General features: G+C 39.5%; 1 protein-coding gene across 10 annotated transcripts in view; it reads right to left on the bottom strand.

Moving 5' to 3' along the window:
• The window catches only part of TTC3 (tetratricopeptide repeat domain 3), a 125,438-nt gene that overhangs the window by 93,799 nt on the left and 12,518 nt on the right, over positions 1 to 19,121 (bottom strand). For 5 of the 10 annotated variants that reach the window (XM_027961621.3, XM_027961634.3, XM_042238417.2 and 2 more), the window contains 9 exons: positions 18,689 to 18,843; positions 17,694 to 17,736; positions 17,231 to 17,381; positions 16,702 to 16,789; positions 15,078 to 15,131; positions 13,961 to 14,081; positions 12,277 to 12,362; positions 10,649 to 10,743; positions 7,859 to 7,921 (listed from right to left, as the gene is read on the bottom strand). The exons of 2 other annotated variants lie outside the window; for them this stretch is intronic. In XM_027961621.3, coding sequence (XP_027817422.2) covers positions 7,859 to 7,921; positions 10,649 to 10,743; positions 12,277 to 12,362; positions 13,961 to 14,081; positions 15,078 to 15,131; positions 16,702 to 16,789; positions 17,231 to 17,381; positions 17,694 to 17,736; positions 18,689 to 18,832 — 845 coding nt within the window. In that variant the 5' untranslated portion in view covers positions 18,833 to 18,843. Of the gene's footprint in view, positions 1 to 349; positions 4,507 to 4,653; positions 4,857 to 7,858; positions 7,922 to 10,648; positions 10,744 to 12,276; positions 12,363 to 13,960; positions 14,082 to 15,077; positions 15,132 to 16,701; positions 16,790 to 17,230; positions 17,382 to 17,693; positions 17,737 to 18,688; positions 18,844 to 19,121 lie in introns of those variants that run through there. 3 more of the 10 variants (XM_027961639.3, XM_027961647.3, XM_042238422.2) reach the window with 3 other exon arrangements.

Genomic DNA, 19,121 nt, shown 5'->3' with positions numbered 1-19,121 from the left:
GCAGGGCTGAGGGGGGGCTGGCTATGCTGGGAAGCAGTCCGAGCTGCAGGGAAGGCCAGGCTCTGGGTGACCTCAAGAGGAGCAAGACTAGGGAGCAGCGAGAAGCATCTGAGCCCCACTCACAGGCTCCACAAGAAGCCGAGGGTGTGTGCAGCGAGGCACCCTACTCTGGCCATGTCCCTCAGAGGCAGGGGGAGACCCTCTCTCTTGCCCTGGGAATAGCAGCCCCACCAAGGCTGGCCCTGGAGTCGGGGAGGGGGGGTGATCCAAAAATACCCAAAACAAAGGCTAGAAGAAAACAATAATAGAGCTGGGTCAACTGGACATTCACATGAACCTTGACCCCTACCTCATACAAACAACCACCTCCAGACGGATCATGGCCTATCTCATGCATGTGTGCTCAGTCGAGTCCGACTCTCCATGGATTCTCCAGGCAAGAACACTGGAGTGGGCTGCCATGCCCTTCTCCTGGGGATCTTTCCAACCAAGAGATCAAACCGTGTCTCTTCTGTCCCCTGCATTGGCCGGTGGGTCTGTACCACTAGCGCCACCTGGGGCTCCCCAGATGGATAGGAGATTTAAATACCAATAATCGGTCAAGCTTTTAGAAAACAAAGAGTATTTTGCAGAGTAGGCAAAGATTATAATCAGAACACAAAAATTGCTTACCATAAAGGAAAAAAATTGATAAATTGTAGTACGTTAAAATTACTACTTGCGTTCATGGGAAGAAAGCAAAAAGAGGCAAGCCACAGAGTGTGAGAAGGCATTTGTAATATTCATATTTTGACCAATGACTCCTATCCAGAATATTTTTTAAAAACCTACTAATAAGACATTCAACTCAAAAGAGAAAAACAAAAAAAAGACTCAAACAGGCACTTCACAAAAGATATCTGACTGGTCGATAAGCATATGAAAAACAAATGTTTAACTTAAACCTCCTAAATTAACTTAAGGAAATGCAAATTAAAATCACAGCATCGTATCACTACACACTCAGTGGAATGTCTAAATGAAATGACACAAAATAATAAGTGTTAGTGAGGACGTGGAACTAAAACTCTCATGTGCTGCTGGCAGGAGTGTAAAATGATGCAACCACGGTGCAAATTATGTGCATAGCTGAGCATAAGCACACCCTCCTGTCCCAGTAATGCCACTCCTTTATTACATACTTAACAGAAATGAAGACATGTTCACAATGACGCTATCTGTAAAAGTACTAGAAACCCCCAAATGCCCATCAACAATAGAATGGATAAAATGTGGTATATTCATGCAATAGATGAACACTTTCCAACTACATGCAACAACATGGATCTCAAACACAATGCTGAAAACCAGACATAAAGAGCACGTATCACATGACTCTGTTTATACTGCACAAAGCAGGCAAAACTAACCTATGGTGTCAGAAGTCAGGACAGGAGTTATCCTGGGGAAGGAAGGGGGCAGTGACTGAGGGGGAACAAAGGTGACTTCCAGGGTACTGGGGTTGTGATCTGGATGCTGGGTATGGTTATTTGCGTCTGGAAAATCCAACCTGCACACTTATGAACTGTACACTTCTCAATATGTGTATTAAAATTTTTCTTCTGAGGAGTACAAGAGTCATCCTTCTGCGGGAGGCTGTAATGGCCAGTGTGGTGTCTGAATTACAGAAGCCCTCCTGCCATCCTGAGGGGGTGGGCAGTCTGAGGTCCAAGTCACATGGTGCGGCTGGAAAAAAAAAAACCACCTAGGTCTTTGATGACATTGTCGAATCACTCACTACATACACAACCCTAGAATCATCTTCTGGAACTCTTGGATCAAGTAAGTTTTCTTCACCATTTAAACCATATGAATTAAGAGATCTCTATTATTTGCAGCCAAAATCACCTGAATACAATGGCAAACCTCTTCCTTCCTCTCTGCTCGAACGCCTTCACCAGCTGCCTGCGCTGGCTGCCTCCATCTCCTCACCCTCACTTCTGAGCCCACTCAGGCCTGGCATCTGTGCCAAGCTTCCCGCTGACGGCTCTCCCTAGGGAGCTAGGTGTCCATAGAACTAAACCCACGTTCCAAAGGGCTTCCCAGCAACAGGCCCTGCTGGCCACTCTCTCATCCGCTTCCAGGATCCTACACTGACTCTCCTAGCTCTCTGGCGAACCTCGTAGGAGTCTCCTGTGCAGCTTCATCCTTCTCTAATTGGCCACTTTCTCTGTCCGGCAAAGCTCAGTCCCAGCTCCCCTTCTAATAGCAGCCCACACTCTCCCTAGACCAGTGGGCAATCCTGGCTGCACATTAGTACTACCTGGGGGGCTTCTAAAAAAGCCCGATGCCCAATTAAATGAGAACTTAGAGGGGTGAGTGGGGTGGATTTCTTCAAAGCTCGAGTGCTTTCAATGTGCAGTAATAGTTCTGGACTTGGGAAGGGAAGGAAATGCTATTAACTGACTCTCTCAAACCACCACACCTAAGTATGTGAGAACTTTGAATGACACAAGAGAGTTATCATCTTTCCCCCTTATGGCAAATCGTCATTTTCAGGGTCTGACCATATCACAAAGAAATAACATCTTTACTCCCCAAGTTTCTTGATCTCACAATGAAGCAACAAAAGCAGGATTCAGATGGAATGGTCAGTTACTGTCAAATATGCAATGACTATTAACCACACACACATCTTAGATCAAAAGTTAGTATCTGGAAGTAAAATTACATATGTTCTTTCATCCAAGTAAAATAAATTCTTATTAGGAATTTATCCTACATATCTATGTATACTGCATCAGAGTATAAAACATTAAAGGATATTACACAGTTTTAGCTAACTTTTTAAACTGGAAATAAGCTCTGTTCTCATACAAACTAGTGCATAGTAAAACACTATGCAGTCATGAATAAAAACTGGGGTAGATGTTAGTATCCACGATGTGCAACAAATCCAACAGTTAAATATTAAAAGCAAGATGTACAACAGGGTATATAATATGCTCTTATCCATGTTAAAACAAAAGACACATACATTATACTGAACCAAATGAAAATGCCTTATTCCGACTTATAAAAATGGCAACTTCATCTGGTTCAAAGTAGTAAGTGTTCATATAGGCATAAACTATTACAGAGATGCATAAGGATCTGAAGAAAGGGATTAGGGCAGGGGTTTCAGGTGGGCAAGAGTTTTCAGTTTATCCTTTTGCACTCTTTTAACTTTTTATGATGTGCACTTGTTACTGTGTTTTAAAAAGGGGTGTACCTCAAAGAAGTTTGAAAAAGTAACTATTTTCTTCAAAAGCAAATTCAGCACTTTTTTTAAGCAAAATAAGAGACCATACAAGTAAGAGAACAGAGTAAGGAATAATTCATTAACCAATACACACACTAAAAATGCCCCACATACACTAAGATTTTTGAAAATTCTCACAAAAACATACAATTTACTTGATTTACACCTCAGACCTCAATTCAGAAACACACACATACACACAATCATTTAAAATCTAGCTGCCTGCTATTATTCACAAGTTGGGAGCTAACAGAAGGGAATATCATTTAAGGGTAAATACCAAAGGGTCAGAGTAAATACCAAGTTTTAAAATTCTATACTCTTCCTAAGTAAATTTAAAATATCCGAGACTAAGCTTTCCCCTTTTCCAATTACATTTCCTATTACACAGTTTATTCCATCTCACCAAAGAATTCAAATTTCCACACAGGAGTGTCACTGAGAATGAATTAAACAGTAACCCTAATCATCTACCTTGTATAACTATTGCAACCACAGAGACTATAGGTGCCCGATTGCTTTTTCTAGATTCTGCTCTAATCTGAAATTTTTTAATTACCTCAATTAAAAGCATCACTCTAAGACACCCTGGACCTCTCAAATTCTATTTAAAACGTGGACTTATAGAAGACCGGAATATAAAGGACATCTCATCCCAGCCAGGCACCCTGGGATGCACCGCACACAGGCTCAGTGTGAAGGACTGGCAGGAAGGAGTGTGAGCCCGCCCACCCCTCCCTCACCCCAGCCCCATTCCGCAGGTTTCCTGGAGCGGCACACCTCGGGAGAATGCTAAGCGTTCTGACTGGCTCTTGGCCTCACCTGTATCCACCCAAAGGTGGTCAGATTTACAAACCAACTACATGGCATTAAAACCTCCACCATCACGCTGAACCATTTCTGAATGAAACATTTTCCCCACAAATACCTCACCTCAGGCTCCCAGCCAAACTGGCCTTAAAATATTTGTGTTTCTCCCCTTTCAACATTATTTTTCACTTACTTTATCCTAATGCTTGATGTTTCATCTTATGTGCATTGTTAATTACACTTTGTATCAAATATATGTAACAGTACAGTACAGAGAATAACATTAACATAATCAATACCTATGTACCAGCTTAGCAAGACCTTAACATTTTGCCATATTTACTTCAGATCTTCTTGCCAGGTTTGTTACAGGTGACATCCATTGTGAACCATCTTTCCCAGCTCCAATCCATTTCCCTCCCTCCCTCCCCAGAGACAGCCACTCCACTGGTATTTTAACATGCCCATGCACTTCAAAGTCACTGTTAATACATACTATGTATTACTTATGCATATGCATATCATTTTGCACATTTCAAAACATCACATAAATGGCATCATACCGTACAAATCATTCTGCAACTTGCTTTTTCACTCAACACTGCATTCATTTTAACAGCTGCACAGCATTCCATTGTATGAATATACCATAATTCATTTTATCCATTCCCTATAGAAGGACTTTTAGGTGGTTTCCATTTCTTTACTCTTAACCACAACGCTCTAATGAAGGCTTGCACACATCTTCTCGGGTAGCCCAGAAGTGGGCAGGAGAGTACACGTCTTCACCTTGCCACACAGCTCTCCACAGTGACTGCACCGATTTAGACATTTCTCCAGCCGAGTATGAAAGTTTCCTTTGTTCCACGTCCTCTCAAACACTTGGTGCTATGAGGTTTTAAAATGTTTGCCAATCTGATGGGTACGAAAGAGAGACTCACAGTTTTTAATCTGCATGTCCTGTAAGGATAATCATGTTTATTGACTATTTAGATCATTCTTTTTTTTCAACTTTCACATTGCCATTTGAGCCTATCATCACCTGTGCCTGGTGATTAATCGTAGAGACTGTGCATCCACCTGGGTTCACACCACCCAGTGAGTGTCTGAGGACACTGCTTGACCGCCCAGGCCTCAGGTTCCTCATCTAGAAAGACCCAGCAGCACCTATCTCACAGGGCTGGGAGGGTTTTATGAGTTAACACAGGAAAAGCACTCAAAACAGTGCCAGGGAGGCTGGATGCTTCACCATCAGCTGCTCAGCCAGATTCTCATGACAGATCTACTAGCCCTAGAGAGGAGGGCTTCAACACCTCTCAATCCTGGTAACTCAGCTAAATGGCATGGGTCCTCCTGGGTCAAGGGCACGTCTGAATCGCTGGCAGTGTGTTCTTTTCTTAAGTCATATAATCTACTCACTTGATAAGGAGTTATGTGCATTTCAGGTTCAGGAAACATTATCCCTCCATTACTAAGCAAGTCATGTAAACAGTGAATGAGGTGGGAAACACCAGTAAAACCAGGGAGGCATCACGCTTCTGACATTAAACAAGCATCCAGCACATACTGGTGATTGCCTAACAAGGAAATGCTGCTGACCTGCCTCTACAGGAAAGTGCTATGGAGTTGACCCACCAAGCTAGACCGTCAGCTGGGAGGTACAAGGATGGATGCACAACCCTACTCTTGACTTTGACCTCACCAGGCTACCTGGCTTCCATATTTTTGCTTCGATGCACCTTCTTCAGAGCAGAGTTTCAGCAGGCTGCTGCTTGAGTGTCTAGCCTTCAACACTCACAAAAGAAGGCAGAAACCGCTCATTTGCCTCTCAGCTCCAACGGATCCCCTATGCAGAGGGGATGACCTTCAACCCACTCTAAAGTTTCAGACAGGTGCCTCGATTTTCACAAGAGGCTTCTCAAGTTGCCAGCCAGCCTATTCACCTTAAGAGCATACAGAATGGCCTTCAAACAGCACAGGATATCTGCAAGTCTGGACCTAGCCAGAGGCAGTAACCTAATGACATGTGCAGCCCATTTCTTGCCAGAACCAGTTGAGGACAGTGGTACTGATGGAAGACTGTGTCAAGCCCATCCATTCCTCTAGACTAGATAGCCTCGGTTATCCACGGCTTAAGCCATTTAAAAGCTGCATAACGTTAATACAGCGGTATTCTCCGAGGAGGTGATTTTTTATTTTCTTCTTTTTAAACTCTTGTATTTTCCAAATTTTCTACCATGAGAAAGTGTTCTGTTTATAATAAAAGAAAAACATAAATGTTATTTTTGAAAACTGTATACTTGGAATACACCATACTTCCCACTCCCACCTCCCACACTCCAATGTAAGTACTCTCCCTGAAAAACAACTGATAGCAGACTCTCTGCTCTTATAAGAACCTTAATTTGAAAAACTACTGACGAAAACCAAAACTGCACTCTCAGGGTGTGTTTCTTTTGCTCTGAACAGGAATCCTGCTGAGATTGTTCTCTACCCCATCACTCAGTTCATATTACTCGTAAACCATAAAAGAAATTTCTTCCGGAACCAAACATCAGGAAAACAGTTCCCCTGAGAAACTGGTGTGCTCTTTCTTCATGTATAGTGAGAATTCTATAACTTGCCAGGTATCCTCTTTTTATTTCGGGCAACAGAAAGGCAAGATGCAAATAGGAATTGTAACTAATAACTAAGCAGGACCTTATACCTACGCAGCTTTATTCTGAGGATCCCAGCCTCTAACGTGTTTTTTCATAGCTAGTTTTTAGTATTTTTCTACTGAATGGATGTATTCCTGAAACAATCCTGTAAGACAGAGTTAAATGTAACAGTCTACACTGCTCAACATTCATGCTTAATATTTAAGTTCTAAAAACTATAAGCTGAGAGACAATAAAATCATGGGGGCACTGTCAACAATCTTTCTCAGCTAATAAATACAAGCTCAGTTCAACATGAGGAACTAAGAATTAATTAAAATTTCACTCTCATAGTTAAATCATTAAACTTTTCTTTCCCTTATGAAGGACATTTACTTAGTTTCATTCATACTAATACAGAGGAAACAAATACAGTAAGAATTCTTCTAGAACGATACAGATTAGCTAAGAGCAAAAGAAGGTAACATACTATGTGTTATAAACATAGATTATGCATAATCAGGTAAGAGCTGTGTTTGAATCTTGGCATCACTACATCACAGCTTGAAAAAAAGTGGAGCAGGGTAAAACAAATTTCACAATTACTAATGGTATGACTTTATCCACACGTAAAATATGGAAAATGACATTATCTACCTATTAAATACACCAAGTCGCTGAGTTGTGTCTGACTCTCTATAACCCCATGGACTGTAGCCCGCCAGGCTTCTCTGTCCATAGGATTTCCCAGGTAAAAACACTGGAGTGGGTTGCCATTTCCTCTTCCAGGGGATCTTTCCAGTCCAGGGATTGAACCCACATCTCCTGCCCTGGCAGGCGGATTCTTTACCACTGAGCCACCTGGAAGCCCTATTAAACGTGTTGTTGAGAATTAAATAACCTACGTGAAGTGCTTAAAATAATGCAAGCATATACTATCCACTCAAAAAAATCAGTTTCTGTCATTGCTGTTATTATATATAAAGCCTACAGAGCTCTCTTTAACTATTTAACTATTTCTGCCAAAGAACTACTGAAGGATTTTCTTGCATAACTGCAAACAGAAATATTTCTCAAATATAGGTATTTAGCCTAACAGCTGAGTAATTAAGCACTCTAAGCAACTGACCTGAATTGTCCAGTACGAAGAAAACAAAGAGCTCGGTTACCGTAAAGCAGGTGATTTTCAGGCCTTTAAAAAAAACAGTGTTTCATCAGTAAAGAATATTACATTTAAAACAAAATATAACACAGAAGCCATAAGGCAAGAAAAAATTTTCAAAACCTTCATATCTGTTTGGCAGAGCAGAAATGAATATAGGATTTGGAGTCCTAACTGGCTAAGTCCTGGTTCTTTCACTTCCTGAGGGGCTTGTTCACATCAACTCAACTTCTCTGTATTCAAAATGAAGTCTAAAAGTTCTACTTTTTCTGTTGCACTGTTGGGGCTGCTGAAAGGATCAACTGAGACGTTAAAAATCTAGCGAACTACAAGCATGTTGTCACTGTAGAGGACAGAACACTTTTATTTAAGTCAGAACCTTGACAAAGGACATCTGTAAACTGCAACAGTAATTTAAATAGCGTGACTTCAAGCTTTGTCCCATTTGGTTTTATCTTACTCCACCTATATTATCTCCACCTCTTCCTAGAACAGACAGGCAACCTTTCAGATGTGGTTTGCTACCTAGATTCACTTACTCCCTGTGGAGATGGGTACATATAGAAAGAAAGCAGCTGTCTACAGCACATCCTCCTAAGGCTACTACAGTATTAGGTGGCCCAGCAAAGATGTCAGTAAGAACCAAGTGAGGTACACGTGTAAGAATGCTACAAAATTCTAGCAGCTGGGAAAATAGACGATAAGGTAGAACACATGTATTCTCTCAACAATCCCAACTTTTATCCTTTAAAAGTCCTCTCATAGAAACCACAAATCCCTGAATGGGTGACGTCTAGTAACTAATTAGTTAACTAATTAGTAAAGAATTAGTAACTAATTCTTTCTTATCAGTCAGTAATTTGGAAGTTATTAGAAGGGAAAATGAGTCCAAGAAAAAACATGACAGAAGAGGTGGCAAGAATACACGGAAGAACTGTAAAAAAAAGATCTTCACGACCCAGATAATCATGATGATGTGATCACTAATCTAGAGCCAGACATCTTGGAATGTGAAGTCAAGTGGGCCTTAGAAAGCATCACTACGAACAAAGCTAGTGGAGGTGATGGAATTCCAGTTGAGCTGTTTCAAATCCTGAAAGATGATGCTGTGAAAGTGCTGCACTCAATATGCCAGCAAATTTGGAAAACTCAGCAGTGGCCACAGGACTGGAAAAGGTCCGTTTTCATTCCAATTTCAAAGAAAGGCAATGCAAAAGAATGCTCAAACTACTGCACTCATCTCACATGCTAGTAAAATAATGCTCAAAATTCTCCAAGCCAGGCTTCACCAATACATGAACCGTAAACTCCCTGATGTTCAAGCTGGTTTTAGAAAAGGCAGAGGAACCAGAGGTCAAATTGCCAACATCCGCTGGATCATGCAAGAGAGTTCCAGAAAAACATCTATTTCTGCTTTATTGACTATGCCAAAGCCTTTGACTGTGTGGATCACAAGAAACTGTGGAAAATTCTTCAAGAGATGGGAATACCAGACCACCTAACCTGCCTCTTGAGAAACCTGTATACAGGTCAGGAAGCAACAGTTAGAACTGGACATGGAACACCAGACTGGTTCCAAATAGGGAAAGGAGTACGTCAAGGCTGTATATTGTCACCCTGCTTATTTAACTTCTATGCAGAGTACATCATGAGAAACGCTGGACTGGAAGAAACACAAGCTGGAATCAAGATTGCTGAGAGAAATATCAATTAACCTCAGATATGCAGATGACACCACCCTTATGGCAGAAAGTGAAGAGGAACTACAAAGCCTCTTGATGAAAGTGAAAGAGGAGAGTGAAAAAGTTGGCTTAAAGCTCAACATTCAGAAAACGAAGATCATGGCGTCGGGTCCCATCACTTCATGGGAAATAAATGGGGAAACAGTGGAAACAGTATCAGACTTTATTTTTGGGGGGCTCCAAAATCACTGTAGATGGTGACTGCAGCCATGAAATTAAAAGACGCTTGCTCCTTGGAAGAAAAGTTATGACCAACCTAGATAGTATATTCAAAAGCAGAGACATTACTTTGCTGACTAAGGTCCATCTAGTCAAGGCTATGGTTTTTCCTGTGGTCATGTATGGATGTGAGAGTTGGACTGTGAAGAAGGCTGAGCGCTGAAGAATTCATGCGTTTGAACTGTGGTGTTGGAGAAGACTCTTGAGAGTCCCTTGGACTGCAAGGAGATCCAACCAGTCCATTCTGAAGGAGATCAGCCCTGGGATTTCTTTGGAAGGAATGATGCTAAAGCTGAAACTCCAGTACTTTGGCCACCTCATGCGAAGAGTTGACTCATTGGAAAAGACTCTGATGCTGGGAGGGATTGGGGGCAGGAGGAGAAGGGGACGACCGAGGATGAGATGGCTGGATGGCATCACGGACTCGATGGATGTGAGTCTGAGTGAACTCCAGGAGTTGGTGATAAACAGGGAGGCCTGGCGTGCTCCGATTCATGGGGTTGCAAAGAGTCGGACACGACTGAGCAACTGAACTGAACTGTACTGGAAAGCTTGGGAACAAACTGGGGCAGGATAGAAGCAAATTCAAAATTTTGCCTAACAGGCTTAAGTTATATAACTTAAGTTCATCTATTCAGTTCACCTCATGTTTCTTATACCTACGGGTGAGAAAACATTCTGCATAGCAAACTGAAGATACTTTCCAGTTCCTCATCTTGTGTTTCTTTCATACTGACTAGCACTCTAACGTGATCTGCCACATAGAAAGGGTCTCAATATTCCATTTTGCTCTTACCTACATTCAATGGCTCTGGAGTAATAGATAATAGCTATATCATATCTTTCTTTGGAAAACTCTTCATTTCCTTTCATTTTCATTAGTTCTCCTTGCTGAGAAATCAAAGTAAAAGAAGATTCATCAATTACATTCAAAAAGAATCAGGAACCCAAAAACCTAGGGAAAATGGCTCTGGGTTTTTATCTTAGAAGTCAAAAATAATCTGGGGTATTACTTATGTAGAAAATGAGAATTCAATACCCAATATTTTGGCATACACATTTAAAGAAGCCTGTCTCTAATGACTCAGGGCTAACTTTGTTAAAAGGAATATTAAAAAGCAAACAAAACCACTACATTATGAATAATATGAACAATTAATTCCCTGTGTACCATATTTGGCAGGTCCACTTTTAAATATACATTATGCCTGCATAGCAGGAAAAAAAAGTAGATTCAAGGCAGAATTTTAATTTTAGGCTAGAAAATGTGATACCATTCAATAAACGTGAGAGCTTAAAAAATATATACATCAATAACATATAGGAAATGTTGATTAGACTAATTGCCCCTCAAAAAATGAGGTGACAAAGTTTGCAAAGATGAAATAAACACAAAACGCAAAAAAAAAAGCGCATGAAATCAAATATGCTATAGCTGTAACTAAAAGTTCAACAGAAACATTCAAATTTTCAAAATAAACAATTATTTACTGGATTATATCATGAATAGAAAAACAATTTCCGAAACCCTTTTCTAAAAATTTAGTTTTTAAAATCTTATTTTCTCTGATTAAACTGTATGACATACGAATTACATGTCAATAAAGCTGGTCCCAAAGAAAATCATGCTCTTTCAATTAATTAAAAGCCTTTTAAATTAAATTTTAAAAAATCAAGCTTCAATTTAAACCTTTAACATAAAATTCTGGGACTTCTCTGGTTGTCCAGAGGTTGGGAATCCGCCTCCCAATGCAGGGGACCCTGGTTAGTTCCTGGTCTGGGAAGATCCCGTGTGCCTAGGGGCAACCAAGTCCATGTGCCACAACGGGTGAGCCTGCGCTCCAGAGCCCATGAACCACAACTACAGAAGTCCACCCACTGCATCTACTGAAACCTGCACACCCTCTGTTTGCCTTAGACAGGCACTGAAGCCTGTGATGTGCAATGAGAAGCCTGCTCGCCACAACCATAGAAAGCCCACGCAGCAACCCATGCAGCCTAAAATAAGCAAATTAAAATTTTAAAAATTTTAAAATTCTGATCAAGATGTCTTCCTTTTCCAAAACCAATTCCAATCAAAATTTATTAAAAATTTCTCTCGAATATGTTATCAAATTCTATAAGAGTTCTTCTTATATTCAGATGTGCTGTGTGCTTAGTTGCTCAGTCGTGTCCGACTCTTCGCGACTCTGTGGACTGTAGCCTGCCAGGCTCCTCTGACCATGGGATTCTCCAGACAAGAATACTGGACTTGCCATGCCCTCCTCCAGGGGATCTTCCCAACCCAGGGATCGAACCCACGTCTTCCATATCGCAGGCGGATTCTTTACCATCTGAGCCAATACTGAACCTTCCCCTGAATATTAATAAAAGTTCTAACAAGTAAATCTCAAAATATACTTACAAATAAATATTTATTCTCACCTCTAGACACTCCGCACAACTTTGAGTTTTAAATTCTTCAAGCAAACTGCAGTTTTCTGTTACAATTTTAGTTATGTGATACTTGTCTAAATGTTATTTTTAGGAGAGAGTGAGAAAAAATTTATTAAAGTAAATGGTATTGTTAATGTTCTTACTCTTAGGCTAGGTAGGTGAGTCTGTAAAGTTAAACAACTGATAAACTGTTTCAGAAAACATTCAATTCATTGCTTGCCATGAATCTAATTGGTCTTATTTCCAGCTTATTATTACTCTAGTTCTAACTGCAGTTAACAGTGCTCTGTCGTAACACATTCCAAACAGGCCTCATAATTACTCAAGTCAATTTAATAACACTGAGCTACAGTGTACCCAGCACAAAGTTCAACTAAAATTTCTGAAAACAAAAGCCTGGGAAACTACTTTCTAAAATGTATTTAGTATAAAAAAATTTTTTTAATGTCTTATTTCAACATTATAACTCTCAAGTCAAAATCAGACATTTTTTGAAACGTTCTCATAAAAATGTAATAAACTAATTCAAATGCAGCAAGTAATAACTAACATTTATGTTAAAAGTTTACAAGACCTCCTTTTCTATATTTTAAGCTGTTCCATAAACAAGATTTTATTAATAAGTGGTAAATAATAATTTTATTGCAACAAAACTATAATTATGCCTCCAGCCAAATATGTTCATTTCCAAAGCAAAAGTAGTACGTAAAACTTAACACTGAAAAATTTCAGAAGATGATGGGGACAGAGTAAGATTATAGAACAAAAACCTGAACTTTGGGATCAGAGAGACCTAACTTCTTATCTAGGTTCTACTAATTAACAGACAAAAGCAGTACCATTTAACCTCTCAAAGTTTACTCATTTCTAAAATAGGATCACAGCAGCTACCTTGCAGGGTTATTATAAAGAACAGAGACCACAGAAAGAGTCAGAAACAAGTCCACACAGACGCCCAGTACATGATACTGGTCGTCTAATTTCACCATAAAATCTAGCCTTTAATTAAAGGCTTCCAAAACAACAAAGAGAACCATCTCTACTCATGTAATACAGCCCAGCATCTAATAAATATCAGGAAAACCTGTCTTCATATTTAAACTTAATTCCTAACACCCAGGTCAAGAGTACAAAGTATGCCCTCTACTCAGTGGAAATGGCAAATAATCAGTCACCATCAACTAAAGAGTCAAACACTTCCTGTTTCAAGATCCCTATAAAAACACTGCTAACATTCAAATGCTTTAGAGAAAAATATTTCACAAGGTAAAAAATATATAAGGCAGTTTTATCATACATAAAAGTAACAGATTTATCAGAAAAATGAAAATTATGGTCTTAGCTCAGTTACCTATTTCTCTTATAAATGAAAATACATGAACCCCAGTGTGGAGTCTTTCTTTGGGTATTATATATAAGAACTCATAGCATCCATTTGGTAGGATGTTTAAAAAATATATAGTCACACAAATCATCAATACAGGAAATACAGAATCAAATTAACTACAGAGTTAAAGTTCTCTTATTCAGTCTTTTCTCTTATGCACAAGAGAAAAAACATATTTAAAAATCCTAAGATAAACACCGAAATCACACAGCCATGCACTCTACTTTCCAAAATAATACCTTTATAAAACTAAGTCAAGTAACAATTTAAAGCATTTATACTTACATTCAGTAAAGAAAATACTTAACATACGCCAACAATTGTCAACTGCTCCTAATTTAGATAAAATTGTTACATCGCCTGTGGATTTCACCCAATTCAAAGCTTCTTCCATTGCCAAGATTTTCTGTTTCAAAAAGAGGGGTGAAAATGTGATTTATGTATTAATTAACTATAAGTTTACATGTGGCATTATAAATTTCTCTTATATGGCATTTCAGATTCTTAATAAAAACTTGGAAAACTTTGTATTTTCATTACTCTGGTATGCAACCTACAATAGCTAGACCCAGCGCACAAGTTAACAGAGACCATAGACTCACACATGTTACATCTTCAGGGAACCTCAGGCCACCCTCAGAGCTCAAAACGCTGCTGCAGTGATTACAGACAGGAAGCTGAGGTCTACAACCTGGCCAGAGGCTGCCCTGGGGAGCAGGAGAGTCCGATAACAGGTGAACGAGGGTTCTCAGGTCTCATCTACACTAGGACTTCCATCCTTAACTCAAAATTAAAGGTACAGATTAAGGTTAACAAAAGGTACTATGTATTTTAAATGGTCTGTGGCAGAGAGAAGAATAAGCATATACACAACAAGAGGAGTGCACGGCTGGACAAATGAGCGCTCAGTGCAACGACCTTCATCAAGAGTCAAGGGTTCATAGAAATGTTATCATACTTCCAATGTCTGAAAAGACTTCAGAAATAGTGGAGTTATCAATGCTGGTGTCAGGCTTAAGGCAAACATGTATCTGTCAGAAATTCCCTGGCAGTCCAGTGGTCAGGACTCTGCAGCCTCACTGCTGAGGGCCCAGGTTCAATCTCTGGCTGAGCAACCAAGATCCCACAAAATGAGACTATCCAGTAATCGTATACCGAAAAATGTCCACACCAGGGACCTAGTAATTTCATTTGGGAGAGAATATATGCCAGATAAATAAAAGAGAAAAAACAATCAAATTGCCAAAAAAAAAAAAAAAGCTATGGGGGAAAAAATGAAAATGATACAAACCACCCAAATAAGGAGATTGCTCAGGCAAAATATAGAAATCCATACAACTAAATGCTACATATGAATAACTGCCACTTATTCACAGTGCTGGATTCTCATGTTGAAACTTACATTCTCTATTTTATAGCCAATTCTCAATAAGCCTCCGATAAAGAATGTATCATTCTGCAAAACAGAAAAAACATTTTTTTATTTGGCCAGTTATACTTTAATCTTCTAGTGAATAAAAAAAATTCTACATTTTAGGAATACTACTGTATGTACAGGGCTTTCGAGGTGGCTCAGTAGTAGAGAATCTGCCTGTCAAGCAGGAGATCCCTGAGTCAGGCAGATCCCCTGGAGAAGGAAATGGCAACCCACTCCAATATTCTTGCCTGGGAAATCCCATGGACGGAGGAGCCTGGTGGGCTACAGTCCATGGGGTTGCAAAGAGTTGGACACAACTGAACAACTAAAACCCACCATATGTACATAGTAGTCCACTTCCCAGAGCAGTATCATGCCCAACTGACCTCCTAAGGACCCTGAGTCAAGTAAAAAACAGTCTTACGTAGGGTTCTAATAATAAAATGATTTAGTATAACTTTTAGATATACTGATTTTAAAGTTTATTACACCTAAAAATCTTTTTATAAAATTCATGGCTTATATAAATTATTGCAAAGGATTATCTATAGGAAATAAATATCAGAATGCCCTTTCTAAATTTAAGTTTGCAATCAGAATTTGCAAGAAAAACACTTGGCCCCATAGCCAAATGAAATAAGAAAAGTTATTAATGGCTTTCAAGGAAAAAAAAAAAAACAACCTTTCAGTGTAGTACACAGATAACTCCTCAAATCTGACAAGATATAGTTTATTCCAAAGAAAAAATATTTGTGGTGGTGGTGGTGAAAATGACATGATTTTATGTTACAAGAAAGAACCTGTCACTTTCAGAACCTGTGACAAAGGTTTCTGTGAACCAGGAGCACACTTTCATTCGTGACAAATTCTAATTTCTACTCCTTAAAGAAATGGAGCCAGCCTGGTTCTCATCATGTCACGTCAGAACCATGAAAACAGCCATCTACCTGACCTCTGAAATACACAGCATGAACTCACGCATACCAGAACAGGCTCAGGTTGCACTGTGCTGTGCTGTGCTTAGTAGCTCAGTCGTGTCCGACTCTTTGCAACCTTCATGAAGTGCCTCTCGCCAGGACTCCCTGTCCTTCGCTATCTCCCGGAGTTTGTTCAGACTCATGTCCATTGAATGAGTGATACCATCCAACCATCTCACCCTCTTTTGTCCCCTTCTCTTCTTGCCCTCAATCCTTCCTAGCATCAGGGTCTTTTCCAATGAGTCAGTTCTTTGCATCAGGTGGCCAAATACCAGAGCTTCAGCATCAGTCCTTCCAATGAATATTCAGGATTGATTTCCTTTAGGATGGACTGGTTGGATCTCCTTGCAGTCCAAAGGGACTAGCAAGAGTCTTCTCCAACACCACAGTTCAAAAGCATGAATTCTTCAGCACTCAGCTTTCTTTATGGTCCAAATCTGGGACATCCATACATGACTATTGGAAAAACTATAGCTTTGACTATAGGGACCTTTGTTGGCAAAGTAAGCTCAGGTTAAACAAAACTAAAACCATTCCTGTTAGCCACTATAAATTAGTAGCATGGGCCTGATACCATATAAATATTTATATTCTTGAAATAGGGAGGGTGGGATATACATTCTATCACTTACCACAACTTTCTTTGCCAAATCCACAATATCTTCCATCAGCTCAAGCTGCTGTAATTTCTTCAAACTTATCTCACAAGCATGAGAACCGCTTAAAGACAAATTTATTTTTTAAAAGATTATGTTTTCATATATAAAAATTCATTAAACTTTACATTCGACTGACTATGTTATACCTCAATTTAAACTACTGTAATAAAAATTGTTTCTTTCCTCCAGGTAATAACAAGCTATTTATTAAGCAGACAAAATATTATACCTTCTTCTTTCTTCTGTATTATAATGCTGGTATTTATAAACAAGTATATTATTTCTTCCTTAATCTAATGCTCTTCAATTTCATTAAGTCACCAAGATTACTCATTAGTATCCAAATCCTAATATTAACTTTTTCCACTCTATTAAACAAAAGTAGAGTTGAACAGTATATAAGAAGGAGACATAAGCCTTCCATTGTACTTGGCATCCCTCAGTGGTAAGGCAACATGCTTACCATTGTTCATACAGAATGGTTTAACAGACAGTAACTCACCTGGTCCTTACACAGGAGTGCATCCGTGTTATTATGGAGCTCTGCTGACGTTGAAACAGAAGTGGCCAGAAGATGTGGACTTTAATGGCATCACAGTAATCTTGCAGGACAGAAACAGGTTTACTACACCACATAGTGCAGATGTCGAATTCTTAATAAAAAAAAAGTTCTAAATTAATATTTTGTGCCTTGTTTTGGAATGAATCAACACTGTTAAGGGAAAAGACAAAAATGGATATATGGAAAGGTAAGATATGAATGGATAAAATATCTGAATCTGTCGGATGTTAAGAATATCTAAATGTTAGCTAAAATGATTTAACAAAGGATTATTTAATTTCTAGTGGAAAAGAACGGCAAAGAATAAATTCTCTTAAAGATACATAAGTCTATTATGTTGATGTGAATGCATGAACATCCTGTAGAAGTTGTTTCAACAAAATTAAAATATCAATGTACTCACCTAAGTTTCCCTCAGTTTGGGTATAATCTTTATACTGTCTACCCTAAAAAGGAAAAGAATTCTTTTGATTTGCATCTGGTAAAATGCAGAGTGCGGTTCTCGATTTCTTTCAACTTTACTTATTTACTTTGGTTGCACTGGGTCTCCTCGGCTGCACGCACGCTTTTCTCGAGCTGTGGTGCACGGGTTTTTCTTCTCAGTGGCTCCTCTGGCAGAGCACAAACTCTAGGGTGCCCAGGCTTCGGTAGCTGCAGCAAGCGGGCTTAGCTGCCCCACAGCAGGTGAGATCTCCCTGGAACAGGGATTAAACCCATGTCCCCTGCACTGGCAAGTGGACTCTTAACCACTGGACCACCAGGGAAGCCCCCAGTTCTTGACGTAAGGGTAATCAGTACTAAACTAAAAACTTTCGGGACATTTACTTACACACTTTGAACACATCTTCAACCAATGTGTCTTTCAGCCTTTTTTCACAGGGTTTCCCCCAGTCTGTTTCTATGGGTCTCCCCTGAGAGCCCTGCTCACCTCCAGGCAGAAAACAAGCTTTCAGCAGCACTGCACAGGCCCCCTGATGAGGCACTGCCTACTCTCTGGTCTGAAATGACCTCTGTAGAAACTATACATACCTCCCTGTAAAATTTCAAGTAGCACATGAAATATTTAAGGTTCTCACAAGAAGGAGAAAAATGTGTAACTATGTTGTCGTGATGGGACGTTAACTGGACTTACTGTGTTGATCTCACAATACATACATATGTTGAATCATTATGTTGTACATCTGAAACTAATATCATGTCAATTGTATCTTAATTAAAAAAAAAACTTTAAGAAGACATCATATTTAAAACAAAAAGTTAAGGGAACTTCCCTGACAGTCCAGTGGTTAGACTGTACATCCAATGCAGAGGTCATGTGTTCAATCCCTGGTCGGGGAACTAAGATCTGGCATGTGGTGCAATAAGGCCAAGAAAAAAAGAGTTAAGAAATATACTTACCACTCCATCACAGTAAAGCTGAGTTACACGAACATAATCACTGGACATAAACTCAGGGGCAAAGACACAATCGTCCATGTAAGGGCAATCTTCTAACAAGGCATAATCTGCTACCGAAAAACTTCCCTGGGCAAAATCGGCCATGGTACACCACCCTAAGGACACAACACAAACTCAAATCAACAATGAAATCATTTGAGATGATGAGAAGCAGTTTTCCTAGCTTCTATGGTATGTTTGATAAATGCTTGGAACTTACGCCTCCAGGAAGCAACTCTGATGAGAACACTGAGCTCTGAAGAGTCTCACCCTCATTTGCTAGTCTCTCCCCTGACTCTCTTCAAGCATCAGTTTCATCTATTTCTTTTCTTTAGGTTCAAAGAGTCACCAACTCTGAATTTAACTGTTTACATGTCTCCTTTAAATGGTAGAT

The sequence above is a fragment of the Ovis aries genome, chromosome 1 (genome assembly GCF_016772045.2).
Source record: "Ovis aries strain OAR_USU_Benz2616 breed Rambouillet chromosome 1, ARS-UI_Ramb_v3.0, whole genome shotgun sequence".
Lineage (NCBI taxonomy): Eukaryota > Metazoa > Chordata > Mammalia > Artiodactyla > Bovidae > Ovis > Ovis aries.
This window is presented reverse-complemented; position numbering and strand designations above follow the sequence as displayed.